The sequence below is a fragment of the Bubalus kerabau genome, chromosome 1 (genome assembly GCF_029407905.1).
Source record: "Bubalus kerabau isolate K-KA32 ecotype Philippines breed swamp buffalo chromosome 1, PCC_UOA_SB_1v2, whole genome shotgun sequence".
Classification (NCBI taxonomy): domain Eukaryota; kingdom Metazoa; phylum Chordata; class Mammalia; order Artiodactyla; family Bovidae; genus Bubalus; species Bubalus kerabau.
In genome coordinates this window covers 171746875-171768423 of record NC_073624.1, presented here as the reverse complement: position 1 = coordinate 171768423, position 21549 = coordinate 171746875, and the positions used below count along the sequence as shown (strand labels likewise).

Genomic DNA, 21549 nt, shown 5'->3' with positions numbered 1-21549 from the left:
AGGGAACACTCTTGCATTGCTGGTGGGAATGTAAATTGATACAGCCATTATAGAAGATGGTATGGAGATACCTTAAAAAACTAAAATCACCATATGACCCAGCAATCCCACTCCTAGGCATATACCCTGAGGAAAACAAAATTGAAAAGACCCATGAACCCCAGTGTTCATTGCAGTACTGTTTACAATAGCTAGAACATGGAAGCAACCTAGATGTCCATTGACAGATGAATGGATAAAGAAGCTGTGGTACATATACACAATGGAATATTATTCAGCCATAATAAAGGAACACATTTGAGTCAGCTTTAATGAGGTAGATGAACCTGGAGCCTATTATACAGAGTGAAGTAAGTCAGAAAGAGAAATGTAAATATTGTATCAGATCAGATCAGTCGCTCAGTCGTGACTGAGCCTAGGGACTAGGGATCTCTTCAAGAAAATCAGAGATACCAAAGGAACATTTCATGCAAAGATGAGCTCGATAAAGGACAGAAATGGTATGGACCTAACAGAAGCAGAAGATATTAAGAAGAGATGGCAAGAATACACAAAAGAACTGTACAAAAAAGATCTTCACGACCCAGATAATCACGATGGTGTGATCACTGACCTAGAGCCAGACATCCTGGAATGTGAAGTCAAGTGGGCCTTAGAAAGCATCACTACGAACAAAGCTAGTTGAGGTGATGGAATTCCAGTTGAGCTATTCCAAATCCTGAAAGATGATTCTGTGAAAGTGCTGCACTCAATATGCCAGCAAATTTGGAAATTTGGTAAATATTGTATACTGACACATATATATGGAATCTAGAAAGATGGTACTGATGAATTTACTTGTAGGGCAACAGTGGAGAAACAGACATGGAGAACAGATCTATGGACACTGAGGGGCTGGGGGGAGTGGGGAGAAGGTGAGATGTATGGAGAGAGTAACATCAGATCAGATGAGTCGCTCAGTCGTGTCCTACTCTTTGCGACCCCATGAATCCCAGCACGCCAGGCCTCCCTGTCCATCACCAGCTCCCGGAGTTCACCCAGACTCACGTCCATCGAGTCAGTGATGCCATCCAGCCATCTCATCCTCTGTTGTCCCCTTCTCCTCCTGCCCCCAATCCCTCCCAGCATCAGAGTCAACTCTTCCAATGAGTCAACTCTTCGCATGAGGTGGCCGAAGTACTGGAGTTTCAGCTTCAGCATCATTCCTTCCAAAGAAATTCCAGGGCTGATCTCCTGCAGAATGGACTGGTTGGATCTCCTTGTAGTCCAAGGGACTCTCAAGAGTCTTCTCCAACACCACAGCTCAAAAGCATCAATTCTTAGGAGCTCAGCCTTCTTCACAGTCCAACTCTCACATCCATACATGACCACTGGAAAAACCATAGCCTTGACTAGACGGACCTTTGTTGGCAAAGTAATGTCTCTGCTTTTCAATATGCTATCTATGTTGGTCATAACTTTCCTTCCAAGGAGTAAGCGTCTTTTAATTTCATGGCTGCAGTCACCATCTGCGGTGATTTTGGAGCCCAGAAAAATAAAGTCTGACACTGTTTCCACTGTTTCCCCAACTATTTCCCATGAAGTGGTGGGACCGGATGCCATGATCTTTGTTTTCTGAATGTTGAGCTTTAAGCCAACTTTTTCACTCTCCACTTTCACTTTCATCAAGAGGCTTTTGAGTTCCTCTTCACTTTCTGCCATAAGGGTGGTGTCATCTGCATATCTGAGGTTATTGATATTTCTCCCGGCAATCTTGATTCCAGCTTGTGTCTCTTCCAGTCCAGCGTTTCTCATGATGTACTCTGCATATAAGTTAAATAAACAGGGTGACAATATACAGCCTTGACAAACTCCTTTTCCTATTTGGAACCAGTCTGTTGTTCCATGTCCAGTTCTAACTGTTGCTTCCTGACCTGCATACAAATTTCTCAAGAGGCAGATCAGGTGGTCTGGTATTCCCATCTCTTTCAGAATTTTCCACAGTTTATTGTGATCCACACAGTCAAAGGCTTTGGCATAGTCAATAAAGCAGAAATAGATGCTTTTCTGGAACTCTCTTGCTTTTTCCATGATCCAGCGGATGTTGGCAATTTGATCTCTGGTTCCTCTGCCTTTTCTAAAACCAGCTTGAACATCAGGAAGTTCACGGTTCACATATTGCTGAAGCCTGGCTTGGAGAATTTTGAGCATTACTTTACTAGCATGTGAGATGAGTGCAGTTGTGCGGTAGTTTGAGCATTCTTTGGCATTGCCTTTCTTTGGGATTGGAATCGAAACTGACCTTTTCCAGTCCTGTGGCCACTGCTGAGTTTTCCAAATTTGCCGGCATATTGAGTGCAGCACTTTCATAGCATCATCTTTCAGGATTTGAAATAGCTCAACTGGAATTCCATCACCTCCACTAGCTTTGTTCATAGTGATGCTTTCTAAGGCCCACTTGACTTCACATTCCAGGATGTCTGGCTCTAGGTCAGTGATCACACCATCGTGATGATCTGGGTCATGAAGATCTTTTTTGTACAGTTCTTCTGTGTATTCTTGCCATCTCTTCTTAATATCTTCTGCTTCTGTTAGGTCCATACCAATTCTGTCCTTTATCGAGCTCATCTTTGCATGAAATGTTCCTTTGGTATCTCTGATTTTCTTGAAGAGATCCCTAGTCTTTCCCATTCTGTTGTTTTCCTCTATTTCTTTGCATTGATCGCTGAAGAAGGGTTTCTTATCTCTTCTTGCTATTCTTTGGAACTCTGCATTCAGATGCTTATATCTTTCCTTTTCTCCTTTGCTTTTCGCTTCTCTTCTTTTCACAGCTATTTGTAAGGCCTCCCCAGACAGCCATTTTGCTTTTTTGCATTTCTTTTCTATGGAGAGTAACATATAAACTCACAATACCATATGTAAAATAGATAGCAAGCAGGAATTTGCTGTATGACTCAGGGAACTCAAACAGGCCCTGTGACAATCTAGATGGGTGGGATGGGGAGGAGGATGGGAGGGAGGTTTGGGAGGGAGGGAATATGGATGATTCTTGTTGATGTTGGACAGAAAACAACAAAATTCTGTAAGGCAATCATCCTTCAATTAAAAACTAAAGTGGCAAAAAAGGTCTACAGATGATGGAGAGGGTGTGGAGAAAAGGGAACCCTCCTACAGTGTTGGTGTAAGTTGATGCAGCCGCTGTGGAAAACAGTGTAGAGGTTCCTCAGAAAACTAAAAATAGAATTACTGTATGATCCAGTAGTCCCACTCCTGGGCATATACCTAGGCAAAATTATAATTTAAGAAGATACATGCACCGCTATGTTCATGGCAGCCCTATTCACAATAGCCAAGACTGGAAATAACCTGAACGTCCACTGACAGATGAGTGGTAAAGAAGATGTGGTGTGTGTCTGTGTGTGTATGTGCACATACAGTGGAATGTTACTCAGCCATAGAAAGAAGGTGATAATGCCATGGGCAGCATCGTGGATGTGACCAGAGATTAACATAGTAAGTAAGTCAAAAAGAGAAAGACAAATGTCATACGATATCACTTTGATGTGAAACCTCAAATAGAGCACAAATGAACCTATATACAAAACAGAAATGGACTCACGGAAAACAGACTTGTGGTTGCCAAAGGGGAGGAGGATGTGGGAGGGGAGGAGGATGTGGGAGGGAAGGGCCGGGAATTTGGAATTAGCAGATGTAAACTGTTATATATAGGATGGATAAACAACAAGGTCCTACTGTATAGCACAGGGAACTATAGTCCACCTCCTATAATAAACCATAGTGGAAAAGAATATTAAAAAAGGATGTCTATGTGTATACAACTCAGTCACTTTCCTGTACATCAGAGATTGGCACACTGTAAATCAACTATGCTTCAATTTTAAAAGTAAACTTTCTAGTAGTCACAGTAAAAAATAAACAGAAGCAGATTAATTTTAATAAATATTTTACTTGACCCAGTATACCCAAAATATTATTTCAACATGTGTTGTTATTGCTCAGTTGTGTCTGACTCTTTGTAATCCCATGGACTGCAGCACACCAGCCTTCCCTGTCCTTTGCTATCTCCTGGAGTTTGCTCAAACTCTTGTCCATTGATTCAGTTATTGCATCCAACCATCTCATCCTCTGCCGTCCCCTTCTTCTGCCTTCAGTCTTTGCCAGCACCAGGGTCTTTTCCAGTGAGTCAGCTCTTCAAGTCAGGTGGCCAAAGTATTGGAGCTTCAGCTTCAGCATCAGTCCTTCCAATGAATATTCATGGTTGATTTCCTTTAGGATTGACTGGTTGGATCTCCTTGCTGTTCAAGGGACTCTCAGGAGTCTTCTCTAGCATCACAGTTTGAAAGCATCAACTCTTTGGCACTCAGCCTTCTTTATGGTCCAGCTCTCACATCCATACATCTCACATTTCCACGTGTTATGAGTATTAAATTATTGAAGTATCATATATATATATATATGTATGTGTGTATATATATATAAATATTTTAGTAAATATTCTGATGTGTATTATATAAATAGCACTTCACAATTCAAACTAGCCACCTTTTAAGCACTGAACATCCATTTGTAGATGGTGCCAATAGTATCAGGCAGAGAAGTCATAGACAAGTCACCAAAAACCAAAGATTTTAAAGCAGACAGGGGAAAAAACCATGTTATATACATAGAATCAATATCTGAATGTCCATTGGCTCCTCATTAGAGCCAACAGTGGCCAGAAAACAATGACCTTTTATATGCTGAAAGAAAAACACTGTCAACCCCAAATTCTGTAAACAATGAAAATATTCTTCCAGAATGAAGGTAAAATAAAGGCATTTTCAGATAAAAGAAAACAAAGCTGATGCATCATCAGCAGTTCTGCAGTATAAGACATGCTAAAGGAAGTTCTTCAAGTTAAAAGGAAATAATGCCAGATGTAATCTTAAGAAGGAAATTAAGAGTATTAAAAGTGGTGACTGGATAAATATATGTATTATAGAAATATGTAACTAATTTTTCCTCTCAGTTTCTTTGGTATGCATGCTGCTGCTGATGCTGCTGCATCGCTTCAGTTGTGTCCGACTCTGTGCGACCCCATAGATAGCAGCCCACTAGGCTCCTCTGTCCCTGGGATTCTCCAGGCAAGAATACTGGAGTGGGTTTCCATTTCCTTCTCCAATGCATGAAAGTGAAAAGTCAAAGTGAAGTCGCTCAGTCGTGTCCGACTCTTTGCAACCCCATGGACTGGAGCCTACCAGGCTTGGTATGCATATGCTTGTTTAAAGCAAAAATATAATCTTGTGTTATGGAGTTTATCATGTAAGTGGATGTAATGTATATGACAACGTGAATATAGAATTCATTAAGGTCTGGACTGGAAAAGTTTTGTCTCCAGGGATGCCTGAATGGCTGTTTTTTGCTTCCTGACCAAGAGAAGGGCAATGGATGTGCTCTTATTTTATTTTTTTATAATTTTCTTTCTTTCTTTGACTGTATTAGGTCTTTGCTGCTGCATGGACTTTTCTGTAGCTGTGGAGTGTTGGGGTTACCCTCCAGTTGCAGTGCATGAACTTCTCAGTGTGATGGCTTCTCTTGCTGCACAGCCCAGGCTCTAGGGCATGAGGGCTTCAGTGGTTATGGCATGTGGACTCAGTAATTGCAGCTCCCAGGTTCCAGAGCACAGGTTCAGTAGTTTTGCACAAGCTTAGCTGCTCTCAGGAATGTGGGAACTTCTGGCTCAGGGACTGAACCTGTGTCTCCTGCATTGGCAGGCAGATTCTTTACCACTGAGCAACCAGGGAAGCCCTGGATGTACTCTTTAAATGCTACTGACCACCCTCAGGGTCATCTTCACTTGATTTGCAACTGGCTTATATGGTATGTCAAGCCATGCTTGATGCATAAAAAGCCCCTGCTGAGTGTTTCTCCTTTAAGCTCCCCCAAACCAAGAATTCTTGTCTATTAATAGATCCAATGACACAGCATAGTCTGTGCATGCAAATAAGGAGACTCATGAAGCATCTCTGGCTTCCAATACTTTGCTACACAGTTTTTATTTTGCTGCAGTGTACCCTTCGGGCTTCCAGGTGGCTCAGTGGTAAAGAATCCACCTGCCAATGCAGGAGATGCAGGTTTGATCCCTGGGTCAGGAATATTCCCTGAAGAAGGAAATGGCAACCCTCTTCTGTCTTCTTGCCTGGGAAATTCCATGGACAGAGGAGCCTGACTGGAGGACAGAGGAGCCATGTGGTTGCAAAAGAGTCAATGACTAAATAACAACAACAAAATTGTACTGTTTGCCTTCCATGAGCAGTCTCGGAGTGAGCTGATGAGTCCTGTCAACTTTATGATCTGGGAATGTCTTTGTAATAACTTTGTAACAACTACAACATGAAGAAGAACCATATGTTTGCAAGGTTTTTACCTTCTATGTGAAATCATATATTAGCTCTAAATATGCTGTGAAAAACTAAGAAGGTATATTATGATTCTCAGCAGCCACCAAAAATGCAAAGCTAAAAAACGAATATGTAAATTAAAGTGGAATCTTAAAAAAAGTCAAAACAAACATACACCCTGTAAAAAATGTAAGCCTAATGAAGGATATAAGTGGTAGAGTGCAATTCTGTCCCTCTCTAAAATATCAAATAATCTGGGACAGCTTGTTTTCTTCCAGATATTTTTGTATGCACCTATGCATATAGAGATAAAGAATTTTTCAACACATATTGACTGGGAGTTTGCTTTTTCATATGAATCGATAATATATCACAGTCAAATTCCAATGTCAGGCATACAAATCTACCTCATTCTGTTTAATGGCTTTATAACATATCATGGGCTAAATGCAGTATAAATTGCTTATCTATTCCTTTATTGATAGATAATGTAGGTTGTCTTGAAAATTTCACCATTGTATTAGTTTCCATTGTTGCTATAACAAATTATAACAAATTCAGTGGCTAAAACAACATAAATGTATTCTCCTATAGTTGTGGAGGTCAGAAGTGTGAAATCAGTTTCACTGACTTAAGGTCAGGTTCTCAGCAGGGCTGGTTCTTTCTGCCTTGGCTGTAGGGCGAGGGGTGGGGAATTTGTTTCCTGGTCTTGTTTTCATCTTCTAGTGGCCCCCTATTTTCCTTGTCTGTGGCCTTTTCAAGCATCTTTAAAGTATATCATTTCAGTCTCTGCTTCCATCATTACGTAGCCTTCTCTTCTAACTCCTTTTGTGTTCTTCTTACAAGGACTGTTAAGATTACACCAGATCACCCTGTATAATAATCCAGAATAATCTCTCCCCCGTTCAAAATCTTTCAACAGATCCTCAAAGTCCCATTTGTCATATGTACAATGTTTACAGGTTTATCATTCGACCTACCATAACCATTAACTTACAAGTAATGTTTTAGTGAACATCCGTGAGCAGATATCCCTGCCCAGTTGTGTGATTATTCCTTGTAGTAGAACCCTAGAAGTAGAAATGCAAAGTCATAGTGATGTACCTTTTACCTTTTGATAGATTCTAATAATATCCACTAAGCTTTGTACTGTTTGTCATTCCCTTCAGCCCTTTCATAAAATAATTGGTATCTGCCTTCTTACATTTTGTGTTTGACTGAGATTCTCTTGGAAAGTCTTACCTTCTCAGCATTTGCTTTTTGCACCTGTGTAGTACTTTAGTTCTTCTAATTTTTTCTAGTCAACAAACCCATCTGACAATATAGCTTGGAGATCTGTCTACCTGAATTCACTTAGGAGCTCCACCACTTGAACAGTATTAGCTAGGAAAGATTTTGTAACTTTTCTGGACTGTTTCTTGATCTGCAAAATTATTTATAGTGTCTTCCTAATAGAATATCTATGAAACTTAAATTGGCTACTGTATAAAAAGTTTATATCATAGTCTCTAACATCTTTGTGACCCCATGGACTATAGCCCACCAGGGTCCTCTGTCCATGGAATTCTCCAGGCAAGAATACTGCAGTGGGTAGCTATTGTCTTCTCCCGGGGATTTCTGACCAGGGATCCAACCCTGGTCTCCTGCACTGCAGGCTGATTCTTTACCGTCTGAGACACCAGGGAAGCCCATCAATCGACATTAACCAATATTATTTTTTTATTCTTTGCTTTATGTCTCAGAAATTCCTTTTTATTTCTGTTCTAGTAGTTATATTTCTCCTACTTTTCCAGCATTGCTCTAAACGTACTCTGATTTTTTTTTCATTTAATTTGGATTTTGAATTGGAAGGAGGAGATAAATGGACTCTGACAGATCCCAGGGTGCAATATAAATTCCTTCTCAGCAGGAAATTTGCCCTTTTTTCCCATACCCTCACAAACATGCCATGTGTCTTTGCTCCAAGTGGGTACTCGATAAATATTTGTTAGTTGATGAGTAGTTCCAAAAGTAACATAAATAGTTGCTTTGAAATATTTAGAATCCTGAGACATTTTCAGAATAGTTGCTACACATCCCAGTGTCACCTTCTTACCAAGACTTCCAGGGGAGATGTTCCTGGGTAAACAGGAATGGGTTTGCCGTTACAGGAGTCAGTGACATTTAGGGATATCGCTGTGCTCTTCAGCCGGGACGAGTGGTTGCACCTGGATGCTGCCCAGAGAACCTTGTACCGGGAGGTGATGCTGGAGAACTACAGCACCCTGGTCTCGCTGGGTAAGGAGGCTTGCCTGTTATGGAGAGTCTGCTGTGGGAGGACTTTAGAGCTCCTTTGGAGGTTCAGAGTCTGCAGGTTTCTGTCCTCTGCCCTGGGAAAGGACAAATCTCTGTAGAATTAAAAGTGTACCTGTTTGTTCTGATGCCCTTCATGCTGCTCTTTGTCCTCTGCCTTCCTCCCACCCCACCTCCTTAATAGTTCCCTCCTACTCCAATGATTGGAACCCAGTTTAGATTCTGAAAAACGCATAGGACTCCCATCGTCATGGCATTCATAGACAGGGCCCTGTATTGTTTCTGAACCAAGACCCACCTCCTGCTCCATCCCTGTGAAGGCCTCAGTTCTCTCAAGAGTGCTTTTGCTGCCTACTTTGCCTCTCTATCTAGACTTGTATTATCTTTCCTGTAGGTTCTGGTTTGAGTTTGGGGCTTGCTTTTCATGCCATTTGTTCAAACTCCATTTCCTTCCTGATGAGCAGGGATTCCATTTTCAATGCCAAAGTTGATCTGCCAGTTGCAACAAGGAGAAGATCCCTGTATGGTGGAAAGAGAAATCCCTCAAGATACCTGCCTTGGTGAGTAAGTGACTGGGGGATTGGGCACAAGTGTCTTTATACATAAGCAGGTTGTGAGGAGTGTTTGAAAACTCTCCTAGAAATTCTGAGCCCTGTTGAAATGCTCAGGACCACCTGACAAGGCTCCTTGGTTGTAATGGTTTTCTTTCATCAAGAAGGTCCTTGCCTTGACATTTTCCTTCTCATACCACTCCCTGCATTCTCTTTCCCTCCCCACCACCTTTTGTTTTGCAGCCTCACTCACTTCCTTCTATCACCTCTTGATCTTCATGTTATTTTTCCATCTGCATTTACACATGTTCATGTCTGACAGATTTTTTTTAACACTTTACACCTTCTGCCATATTTTGAATTTTTTTAAATAATTTTTTCATTTCGTTTTTACCATCCACATATTTCAAAGTATTATTAACATTCCTTTGTCTCTGATTTCTTATTTTCTTGGTGACTAGATTGTCACGTCCCAGTATTATATATTCAGTCAGCTGTTGTTAACGTTACCCCTGTAGCCTTTCCAGGCCAGGGGTCAGCAAGCGCGGTGCTCCTGGTGGCTGCGGTGCATGGAGTCACAGGAGTTGAATGTGACTGACCACACAGCACCACCACCAATGCAGAGTGTGGCATTAAGGATCATGGCTTGAATTCAGACATTCTGAATTTTGCCTTACCCTTACCACTGCTTACATGACTATAGGAAAGTTACCTACCTTCTCTGAGCCTCTTTTTTCTCACTCATTCATTTTCCATGCCATGAGCACAGTGATCTTTTTGAAACTCAGGTATTTATCCTGTACCTTAAGAGACTTCATTGTTTCTCCATTATCCATGGAGTAAAGAAAGATTCCTTAATATGACATTAAACCTACATCTTAGCCTGTCTTCATATTCCTTTATGGTCTCATCAGTGGCCACGTCCTCTTCAGCTCAGTGTTCTGGCTACATCTGCATACTCACTATCATTTGTGTGTTATTCCTTCAGCTTGAATCACCTTTTCTACCTTGTCCATTGGGAAACTATTTATCTTTCAAGATCCATTTGTCCACCTAATACGCCACTCTTATCTATAGATCTTTCTTATCTTTCCTACTTTCCTCAATTGTTTGCTTGCTCAGTCATGTCCGACTCTTTGAGACACTATGGACTGGCCTGCAAGGCTCCTCTGTCCATGGAATTTTCCAGGCAAGAATACTAGAGTGGGTTGCCATTTCATACTCCAGGGCATCTTCACAACCAGGGATTGAACCCATGTCCCTTGCATCTCCTGCATTGACAGGCAGAGTTGTTACCACTGCACCACCTGGGAAGCCCTCCTACTTCCCAGTCAGCATTAATTTTTCCATCATTTATATTCATACAGCACTTTCTACATAGTTGGAGTACATTGATTATTGTATCTATCACAACGAATTGTAGTTATGTTTGTTAATTATTTTTCTAATAAGATTGTGCATATTTAAGGGAGAAGCCAGATCTTTGAATTCTGTTCCTCAAGCATCTGATATATTAGATTTAGTAATATTTAAAAAAAATTTTAAATTCTGTTTTAATTGAATTCATTACCTCTCTGATTAACTCAGTGCTGATGAGGCTCAAGTTACTCAATTCAGCCAGACCACTGCAGCTACATTATTTTTCAGATTCCATTCTGTCCTTCCTCGGATCCAAGCTGCCCATTTTACCAAATATAAACATTTTTGCCTTGTTATTATCTGTCTAAGAATTTATAGCACCTTCTGTTAGTAAATTGTTCTAGTTATTTAGTAACTGTATATTTGGCCTTACTGTGCTTAACCAAAATTTTAACTAATTCCAACTCAAATTCCCTTCTTTAGTCAATAAGCCCCCCCACATAGGTTTACTTTCTCCACAAATGACTTTAACAGGCCTTCTTTTTGACTCACAGGGTCCTCTTTTCTTTTTCTGTTGAAATCCAACCCACCTCTATTGTCTATCTTCCATTCTTTACCAATATTATTGATATTGGTATCCTCATTTTCTGAACCTCAAATCTGAATTATGCAGTTGAGTCTTCTCAGATCATGGAGAAATGAACTATTACTGTTTGGCCATTTATTTTTTTCCTATTATCATTGCTAATTACTCAGTATTTGTTCAATAAATGACCGAGTCTCAGGAATCCAGTAAGAGAGGAGAGGTCTCTCTTCATTTTCAAGGTTACCTGCCCTTCATAATAATTTTTCCAACTTGGTCACTCTGCTCATTCATTCTTTATTTTTTATCTAAGACATTCTAATTGTGTACTTATCTTGTACACAATAAAGAATTAACAAATCATCATAAGACATAGCTACTGCTCTCCTTGAACAAATATCTTTGAATTATTTCCACAAACTTTATATATGTAAGTTAAGTGATTGAATGTTTTGAAAATATGTTTTGAAATTTGCAGAAAGAGGTGGATTATTTAGGCTTAAGTAATTGAGTTTTTGTAAATAAATAAGATTAGAGTAGTAGGGTAAATTTCTAGATGGATAGGGAAGATCATATTGTGAGAAAGAGTAAAAAGAGAGAAGGTACCTGGTTGATCCTTGGAAAATCTAAACTGCTAGTTTTCCCATGAATACCATTAAGAAAGATCTATATTCTTAAACAGATTTATAGCCTATATTTCATATTCTTATTTCAATAAAATATTTTTATTACTAAACCAGATAAACTTTATTAACATAGATAATCTATATTTTATTTAATTTGTATAGTTTATTTAAGCACATACAGTCACCTAATTAGTGATATAACTTTATTCTATTTTCAATCATGGATTGATAAAAGTAAGCCAGGTTTTAACTCAGAGTTTCTTAGAATCAGCTCAAGCTAAATCTTTTCACTTTAGAATGAGATCTGAGCTTGGGGCTTGGGCATACTTCAGAACGTCACATCTCTTGTAGACTTTTGTTAGTCTCAAAAGATCCCTGCCTTTACTTCTCTCAGATGGCAGTATCTTCATTGTCAGTGTTAATTTGTCAACTGTATTCTCCCACACTACTCCTGTTTACTTCTCCTTCCATTCTATCCTGTTTTTCTCTAGATTCAAGTCCATATTTGAAATTATATGGTATCAAACTCTCTTCTAGCAGAGGAGCCACTATTCTGATTTATTCCAGGTTTCAAGATATGGCCTGAAATAGAAGCATTGCCTCGCAAACAGGACATTTCTTCAGGAGAAACATCTCAAGGAATAATAATGAAAAATTCCATTAAGTTGGACATCAAGTGTGGAGAAGCTTTGGAATTTGAGGGCAGGACACAACAAGAGCAACAGAAAAAAACTCTCAGGCAAATGGTAGCCTCACAGAAGAAAACCATCAGTAAAACTGGAGACCAGACAAGTCTTGAATTAGGGAAAGGTTTATTTATAAATACAGTTCTTATTAGACAACAAAATATTCCTACAGAAAGAGTACCCAGTATATATTATACTTTTGGGAGAGATTTTAAACAGAATTTTGATCTAATGAGATGTTTCCAGGTTTACCCAGGAGAAAAACCTCATATTTACAATGAATGTGAAAAAAGCTTCAATCAGAGTCTTCATCTTATTGAACGCCAGAGAATTCATACTGGTGAGAAACCTTACAAATGTAATGAGTGTGGGAAAACCTTCAGCCACAGATCATCACTTCTTGCCCATCAGAGAATTCATACTGGAGAGAAACCTTACAAATGTAATCAATGTGAGAAAGCATTTAGTAGCAGTTCAACCCTTATCAAACATTTGAGAGTGCATACTGGAGAGAAACCCTATCAGTGTAAGGACTGTGGTAAAGCTTTTAGCCAGTGTTCAACCCTCACTGTACATCAGAGAATTCATACTGGAGAAAAACTCTATAAATGTGGAGAATGTGAGAAGGCCTTCAATTGTAGAGCAAAGCTTCATAGACACCAACAAATCCATACAGGTGAGAAACCCTATAAATGCCGTGAATGTGGGAAAAGTTACAGCCAGTTTACATCCCTGGCTGAACATCAGAGGCTTCACACTGGAGAACAACTGTGTAAATGCTTGGAATGTGGGAGAAATTTCACTCGCATCTCAACCTTTATTGAACATCAGCGGATTCATACTGGACAAAAACCATATCAGTGTAATGAATGTGGGAAAGCCTTCAACCAGTATTCATCCTTTAATGACCATCGGAAAATTCATACTGGAGAAAAACTTTACACGTGTGGAGAATGTGGGAAAGCCTTTGGTTGCAAATCTAACCTTTATAGGCATCAGAGAATCCATACTGGAGAGAAACCGTATCAGTGTAATCAGTGTGGAAAAGCTTTCAGCCAGTATTCATTCCTAACTGAACATGAGAGAATCCATACTGGAGAGAAACTCTATAAATGTATGGAGTGTGGGAAAGCCTACAGTTACAGATCAAACCTTTGTAGACACAAAAAAGTTCACAATAAAGAAAAACTCTATAAATGGAAAGAATATGGGGTCAGAGATTTCTTAGAGGAGATAAGCCTATAAGGTTTAATTCATCTCTGAAATAATTTAAGGGTTCTCATTGGAGAATAATCAGGAGAATAATAAATAGGGCACAGACTTCTAATAGATCAAGTCTTTTTTTTACTTCTCTTAGAGAAAATATGCACGTTATCACTAAGTAATGGTAAAATTGACCAACGAATATTAAGAGCACTGCCTTGTCAAATTTTATAAGAACGAGTAAATTTAAGGTTTCTAAAAACATAAAAATTTTAAATTCACAGAAAATTGTAAAAGACCTAACTTAAAAAAATGAAAACAATGGAATATAAGTTTTATTTCTTTCATTAGACTTTGTTGTCTTTCTAACAAAAAGCTTCAATATGAATTTTCTTTTAAAGGCAGTCACTGAGCTATTAATAATGTGAATAAGTGTGGGGCCATATTTTCTAAAATGGCAGATAGACATAGGACATGCTCTCTTTCATAAAGAGAAGCTAAAGATAAGAAATTCTTTAAATTTAGATTTTCACATGGAAATAATTAAGCTCACTTTTCATGAACTGCCTCACCAGCGATTTATATTTATAAATATACCTGTATGTATATGTGTGTTAGTTGCTCAGTCGTATCTGACTCTTTGCAACCCTGTGGACTGTAGCTCACCAGGCTCTTCTGTCCATGGAATTCTCCAGGCAAGAATACTGGAGTGGGTAGCCATTCCCTTCTCCAGAGGATCTTCCTGATCCAGGCTGGGTCTCTTGCTTTGCAAGCAGATTCTTTACTGTAGCCTGAGCCACCCGTGATAGACATAAATGTGTGTATGTATTCATGTGCACACAGAAAGAGTCTTGGTCTATATTTTTTCAAAATTATTTGATGATTAAAAAATGTGGTTTTATTACTTTAGAATTTAGTTTTGAAAATTAAAATTTTCCCCAATGGTGTCTCTTCCTTTTCTTTCCTTACATTATTTCTTAATTTGATATGATTCTACATTACTGAAAAGAGTCTTAGAGAAGTTGGTGTAAACTGAAGCAAGTGGAGAGACTATCATGCAAATACTGTCTTGTGTGTTGCAAAAGGAATATATTTCCAGACTCTGATTATATACCTGGTAGCTTATTAAAACCAGGAGAGATTTTAATTTAGTTAGTTATAGCTTTTCATTTTAATTAATGAAGAAATTGAGCTTTTTGAGTACAATTAAGACTAGAAGCTAGATCTTCAGCTCTGGTTTTCTGTAATAATTATAGGTTAGTTTACAACTTCAGGCCCCAAGAGTCCAAGTCCCAAAGCTATTTGTTTTGTAAACTGATTAGGCACAATTGCAGTAATTTAATCAGTTTTATTTTTATGTTTGGTAAGTTCCCTCAATTTTAACCCTAATAATTGACTTAGTCATGTTTTCCTTTTTTCTTATGAGTCCCTAGTTATACCTTCTTTTATAGTAACTGTACTTAAATCCTAAAAGCTAGCTATAGTCCAGATAGTGAAACTACATTTAGGGGGTTCACATATAAAATTGCCTTTTTGTTTATTTTTGTTACACATCTTTTAGGACTTCTTTTATGTAAAGTGATATATGAGTATCTTATTATTAAGCATTCTAGTTATGGGTATAAATTGGTTATCCAAAAACATTCCATGTTTTGCAGAAAAATGTCATTTTCCCCTGGGCCTACTTCCTTCAGTTAATATTTATTTTCAAAGTGGATATCATTCAAAACAACTGTTCTATTAATATGAAAATTAGCTAGAACCTACTCTGAGACATCTAAACTTTAAACTCAAGCATTCAGCATTTGACTTGTCTTAGCTCATTAGAAAGTGTTTTCCTGGGGATTCCCTGCTGGTCAAGTTTTTTAGAATGTGGTGCTTTCACTGCTGGGGCCCAGGTTCCTTCCCTGGTCAGGGAACTACAATCCTTCAAGCTGGGTGTCATGGTCAAAGAAAGTGAAGTGAGGTGGGGGGTGTTTCTTACATATTCAAGTATATTTATAAGGAAAATGGGGCTTCCCAGGTGGCATTAGTGGTAAAGAACCTGCCTGCCAATGCAGGAGACCTAAGAGATGTTCCCTGGGTTCGATCCCTGGGTTGGGAAGATTCCCTGGAGAAGGGCATGGCAACCCACTCCAGTGTTCTTGCCTGGAGAATCCCAGGGACGGGGGAGCCTGGTGGGTTCCAGTCCATAGGGTCGCAAAGAGTTGGACATGACGGAAGCAACTTAGCACATAAGGAAAATGAAGCTTTTAAACCTCAGTTTTTAACATCATACAGAGCCATTTGCAAGATATTCTAGATAAAAACCCATTTGATTACCCAATAGCAGTATCTACACATTATGCAGATTTTGGTCTCTAAATGCTATTCCTCACTAAAAGGAAGTAGGGTGCCTTGGAGAAATAGCTGATTCCGTATGTTTGGAACAGGGAAAATATAAGATATGTTTGGAACAGGGAAAATATAAGATATGCCTCGAATACTTTTTTTGTGAAACAAAAAAAAAAGAACTCAAAGACTAAAGGGATAATGTCAGAAGGATGTGAGGGCCAATTTAAAGGAGCTCCCACTAGTCAAATTTAGGACAATCTGAACATCAAAAAGAATAATCACAGCAATTGAATATAACATGCTAAATAAAATGATCCTATAATGAAAAAATAGAGGAAAATAGAAAAGCTCTTTATATACTTATTTGGAGAATGTCCTCTCTTCATTGTACGTGGAGTGATAGATTTAGAAAAATCACCATTTTACAACCCTTAATGTAATTAAATTAGGCACATTCAATGGATGGAAAACCCCTATGACATGAAAAAAAAATTAAACATTATTTACACTGTGTCAAGATCACAGATACCAATTACAGAGGAAAGATATGCCTTTATAATGGAGAAATCTGGCTGTTAAACTGAGTTTCTCTACCAGTGGAACAAGCTGACATGTGACTCCTGATGAGATGCAGTATAAAGTAAACATGATCATCCTGTGATGTATTCTTGGGAGGAAAACATGAAACTCTAATTAAATCTCTTATCTAGACTTTTCTTCCTGTTTACAAGAAATACAAGGAATAGAAGAACAAACCGAATTACATAGTGAAGAATTAGACAAGTCTAGAGTTTGAGTTATTGTACAGGATAGCTTGTCTGGACTTTTCAAGAAACCAATGTAATAAAACAGGAGTGGAGTCACCTAGATTAAGAAACTTGAGATATAACCAAATGCAAGGTGTGATTCTTATTTGGCATCTGATTCAGAAAATCAAAACAACTGTAAGACATTTAGGGGGATATGGGGAAATACGAGGATAGAATGGGTTTTAGGTAATGTGGTATGTTTAATTTTCCTAGAGGTATGATGTTGATGATGTTGTTGAAGTGTGAAGGACAGTACCCTTCTTAGGAGATGCATGCCAAAGTTTTCAAATTTAAAGAGTCATGATGTTTGTAGCATATTTTTAAATAAATATGTAAAAAATTAGTCAGCTGTTGTTGAATCTTTGTGGAAGATATAGTATGTTCACTGGTCATTCTGTACACTTCTGTAAAAATTTTTAATAAAAAATTGAAGCAAAAATTTGATTGGAAAAGTGATGCATATGAAACTTCCAGTCAGTATTCTTCCTTTATATTCAAATTTCTGGTTTGAGTGTTTATCCTATATGGATGTGATCATTGGAGATAACTTAACCATCATTTGTTCTGGTTCCTCTTATAGAATAAGCACACAACACCTTATATCTCCTACTAAATATGACTAAAAATCTTAAAGAATGCATGGAACAGCGGCCTTAGGATCCTGAAAAGTAATGATGGTAGCAGCCAGATTTGGGAAGGAAACAAGATTTTGAAATAAGACCAGTCTGTTACTCTCAGGCATGTCTGTGGTGAGGACACGGGTGGTTGAGCAGACATTTAAGCCTCCCAGAGAGGACATTCATCTCTGGTCAGAGAACTGTTGGAAGAATCCTCCTTGCTTTTCATCTCTCACTTTTTGCTGCTTGGACCTGGAGGTAGGTATATCCATTATGTGTGTAGCAGAGAGGAGAACCTAAAGCCTTTGTATTTTAATCAAAAGACCAGAAGAGGAGTGGGCCCTCGAAGCTGGAAATTGTCAGGCTGGTGACAGAAAAGGAAACTCAGGAAAGTAATTTCATGAGGTTGTGTATATAACCCCAGACTCATCCCTAATCTTAGTCCAGAATCTCATAATGTAGAGTTGCACAAAGTGTAAAAATCAGGAAAATCTCAACAGTTCATAAGGAAAAAGACAACAGGCACTGCCCCAAGATGACACAAATTTTGGAATTATAAAAGCGTTATAACTGTTTCAAAAAAATGTGACCATTCTTGAATGGAAACTTAAAAGTTCTCAGCAGGAAAATAGGTAATACATTAGAAGGAACCAAATGGAAATTTTAAAACTAAAAAATACAGTCACAAAATATACCAAAACAAAAACCACTGGACATACTTAGCATCAGAATAGAGATGACAGCGAAGAGAGTCCATAACGGAAGACAGACTGACACAGATCCAAACTGAACTAGAAAGGGGAAAAAGATATGTATCAATTGATGCAGAAAAAATTTTGACAGTATTTATGATAAAAACTAAGAAAATCAGAAATAAAAGAGAAATTAACCTAATAAAGGGCATCTACCAAAACCCCACAACTAACATCCTGCTTAATGGTGATCAGCTGAATGATGTTAAGGTCAGGGACAAGTCATGATGTCCACTCTGAACACTCCTAACCAATCCTTGCTAATGCAATCAGCCTAAAAAAAAGAAAACACAGTTTATAAAGGAAGAAATTAAATGGCCTCTGTTTAAAGATGACATGATTGTCCTCTTAGAAAAACCCAAGGAATCAACAAAAAAAAAGCTCTTAGAACTGAGTTTAACAAGGTCAGAAGATATTAGATTAACATGCAAAAGTTTCTGCATTTGTGTACTAGCAGTGAATCAGGATTCCCTGGTGGCTCAGTGGTAAAGAATCTGCTTGACAATACAGAAGACAGATTTGATCCCTGGGCCGAGAAGATCCCCTGGAGAAGGAAATGGCTACCCACTCCAGTAGTGTGAAATGGGAAATCCTGTGGGCAGAGGAGCCTTGCAAGTGAGAGTCCATTGGGTCACAAAAGAGTCACACATGACTAAACAACAACAAAAGAACAATTAGAAAATAAATTTAAGCAATATACACCATTTGCTGTACTCTGGAAAGTAAAAAGGAAGTGGAAAGTAAAGAAATACATAGCTACAAATATGCAAATGTGTAGGATCTCTATACTGCAAAAAAAGCCTACCAGGCTCCTAGCCATTCCCTTCTCCAGGGCATCTTCCTGACCCAGGGATCAAACCCAGGTCTCCTGCATTGCAGGCAGATTCTTTACCCTATGAGCCATCAGAGAAGCACCATACTGCAAATTACAAAATGTTAATGAATGACATAAAAAAGATGAATTACGGGGACATATGTTTACAAGTGAGAAGACAATATAGCTAGTATGGCAATTCTCATCAATTTATTCTACAGATTTAACACAATTCCAGTAAAAATTTCATTAGGATATTTTTTCTGTAGCTAGAAAAGCTGATTCTAAAATTTAGGTGGAAAAGCAAAGGAACTAGAGTAGCCAAAACAATTTTGAAAAAGCAGAATAAAGTTAAAGGACTCAAAATACTCAACTTTAAGCTACAGTAATAAAGACAATGATATTGGTGAAGGAATAGATATGTAGATTAATGGGACAGAAAGTGAGTCCAGAAATAGACTGGTTAAACAGATGGTGGTACATCCATATATTCGAATCAGTTCAGTTCAGTTGCTCAGTTGTGTCTGACTCTTTACAATGTCATGGACTGCAGCACACCAGGCCTCCCTGTCCATCACCAATTCTCAGAGCTTCCTCACACTCATGACCATCAAGATGGTGATGCCATCCAACCATCTCACCCTCTGTCATCCCCGTCTCCTCCTGCCTTCTATCTTTCCCAGCATCAGGGGCTTTTTCAGTGAGTCAGCTCTTCCCATCAGGTGGCCAAAGTATTGGAGCTTCAGCTTTAGCATCAGTCCTTCCAGCGGATATTCAGGACTGATTTCCTTTAGGATTGACTGCTTTGATCTTCTTGCCATCCAAGGGACTCTCAAGAGTCTTCTTCAACACCGAAGTTCAAAAGCATCAATTTCTCAGCACTCAGCTTTCATTATAGTCCAACTCTCATGTTCATACATCACTACTGGAAAAACCATAGCTTTGACTAGACAGACCTTTGTCGGCAAAGGAATTTCTCTACTTTTTAATATGCTATCTAGGTTTGTCATAGCTTTTCTTCCAAGGAGCAAGCATCTTAATTTCATGGCTACAGTCACCATCTGCAGTGATTTCGGAGCCCAAGAAAATAAAGTCTGTCACTGTTTCCATTGATTCCCCATCTATTTGCCATGAAGTGATGGGACCAGATGCCATGATCTTAGTTTTTTGAATGTGGAGTTTTAAGCCAGTTTTTCACTGTCCTCTTTCACTTTCATCACAAGGCTGTTTAGTTCCTCTTCACTTTCTGCCATAAGGGTGGTATCATCTGTTTATCTGAGGTTATTGATATTTCTCCTGGCGTTTGTGATTCCAGCTTGTGCTTCATCCAGTCTGGCATTTTGCATGATGTACTCTGCATATAAGTTAAATAAGCAGGGTGACAATATACAGCCTTGATGTACTCCTTTCCCAATTTGGAACCAGTCCATTGTTCCATGTCCGGTTTTAACTGTTGCTTCTTGACTTGCCTACAGGTTTCTCAGGAGACAAGTAAGGTGCTCTGGTATTCCCATCTCTTTAAGAATTTTCCACAGTTTGTTGTGATCCAAACAATCAAAGGCTTTGGCATAGTCAATAACGCAGGAGTAGATGTTTATCCAGAACTCTCTTGCTTTTTCTATGATCCATCAGACATTGGCAATTTGGTCTCTGGTTCCTCTGCCTTTTCTAAAGCCAGCTTGAACATCTGGAAGTTCTCGGTTGAAGCCTGAGAACTGTTGAAGCCTGTCTTGGAGAATTTTGAGCATTACTTTGCTAGCATGTGAGATGAGTGTGATTGTGCAGTAGTTTGAACATTCTTTGGCATTGCCTTTCTTTGGGATTGGAATGAAAACTGCCCTTTTCCAATCCTGTGGCCATTGCCACATTTTCCAAATTTTCTGTCATATTGAGTGCAGCACTTTCACAGCATCATCTTTTAGGATTTGAAATAGCTCAACTGGGATTCCATCACTTCCACTAGCTTTGTTCATAATGATGCTTCCTAAGGCCCCCTTGTCCTTGTACTCCAGGATGTCTGTCTCTAGGTGAGTGATCACACCATTGTGGTTATCTGGGTCATGAAGATCTTTTTTGTACAGTTCTTCTGTGTATTTTTCCCACCTCTTCTTAATATCTTCTGCTTCTGTTAGGTTCATCCGTTTCTGTCTTTTGTTATGCCCATCTTTGCATGAAATGTTCCCTTGGTCTCTATTTTCTTGAGGAGATCTCCAGTCTTTCCCATTTTATTGTTTTCCTCTATTTCTTTGCATTGATCACTGAGGAAGGCTTTCTTATTTCTCCTTGCTTTTCTTTGGAACTCTGCATTCAGATGGATATAGCTTTCCTTTTCTCCTTGCCTTTTGCTTCTCTTCTCTGCTATTTGTAAGGCCTCCTCAGACAACCATTTGGCCTTTTTGCATTTCTTTTTCTTGGGGATGGTTTTGATCACAGTCTTCTGTACAATGTTACAAACCTCTGTCCATAGTTCTTCAGGCACTCTGTCTATCACATCTAATCCCTTAAATCTATTTGTCACTTCTACTGTATAATCGTAAGCGATT

At 38.8% G+C, this 21549-nt stretch overlaps 1 protein-coding gene across 3 annotated transcripts in view; it reads left to right on the top strand.

Moving 5' to 3' along the window:
- The window catches only part of ZNF354C (zinc finger protein 354C), a 50863-nt gene extending 33601 nt beyond the window's left edge, over positions 1-17262 (top strand). For 2 of the 3 annotated variants that reach the window (XM_055539609.1, XM_055539588.1), the window contains exons 3-5: positions 8531-8657; positions 9134-9232; positions 12359-17262. In XM_055539609.1, coding sequence (XP_055395584.1) covers positions 8531-8657; positions 9134-9232; positions 12359-13722 — 1590 coding nt within the window. In that variant the 3' untranslated portion in view covers positions 13723-17262. The remainder of the gene's footprint in view (positions 1-8530; positions 8658-9133; positions 9233-12358) is intronic. The other variant, XM_055539598.1, reaches the window with a different exon arrangement.
- The last annotated feature ends 4287 nt before the right edge of the window (positions 17263-21549 follow it).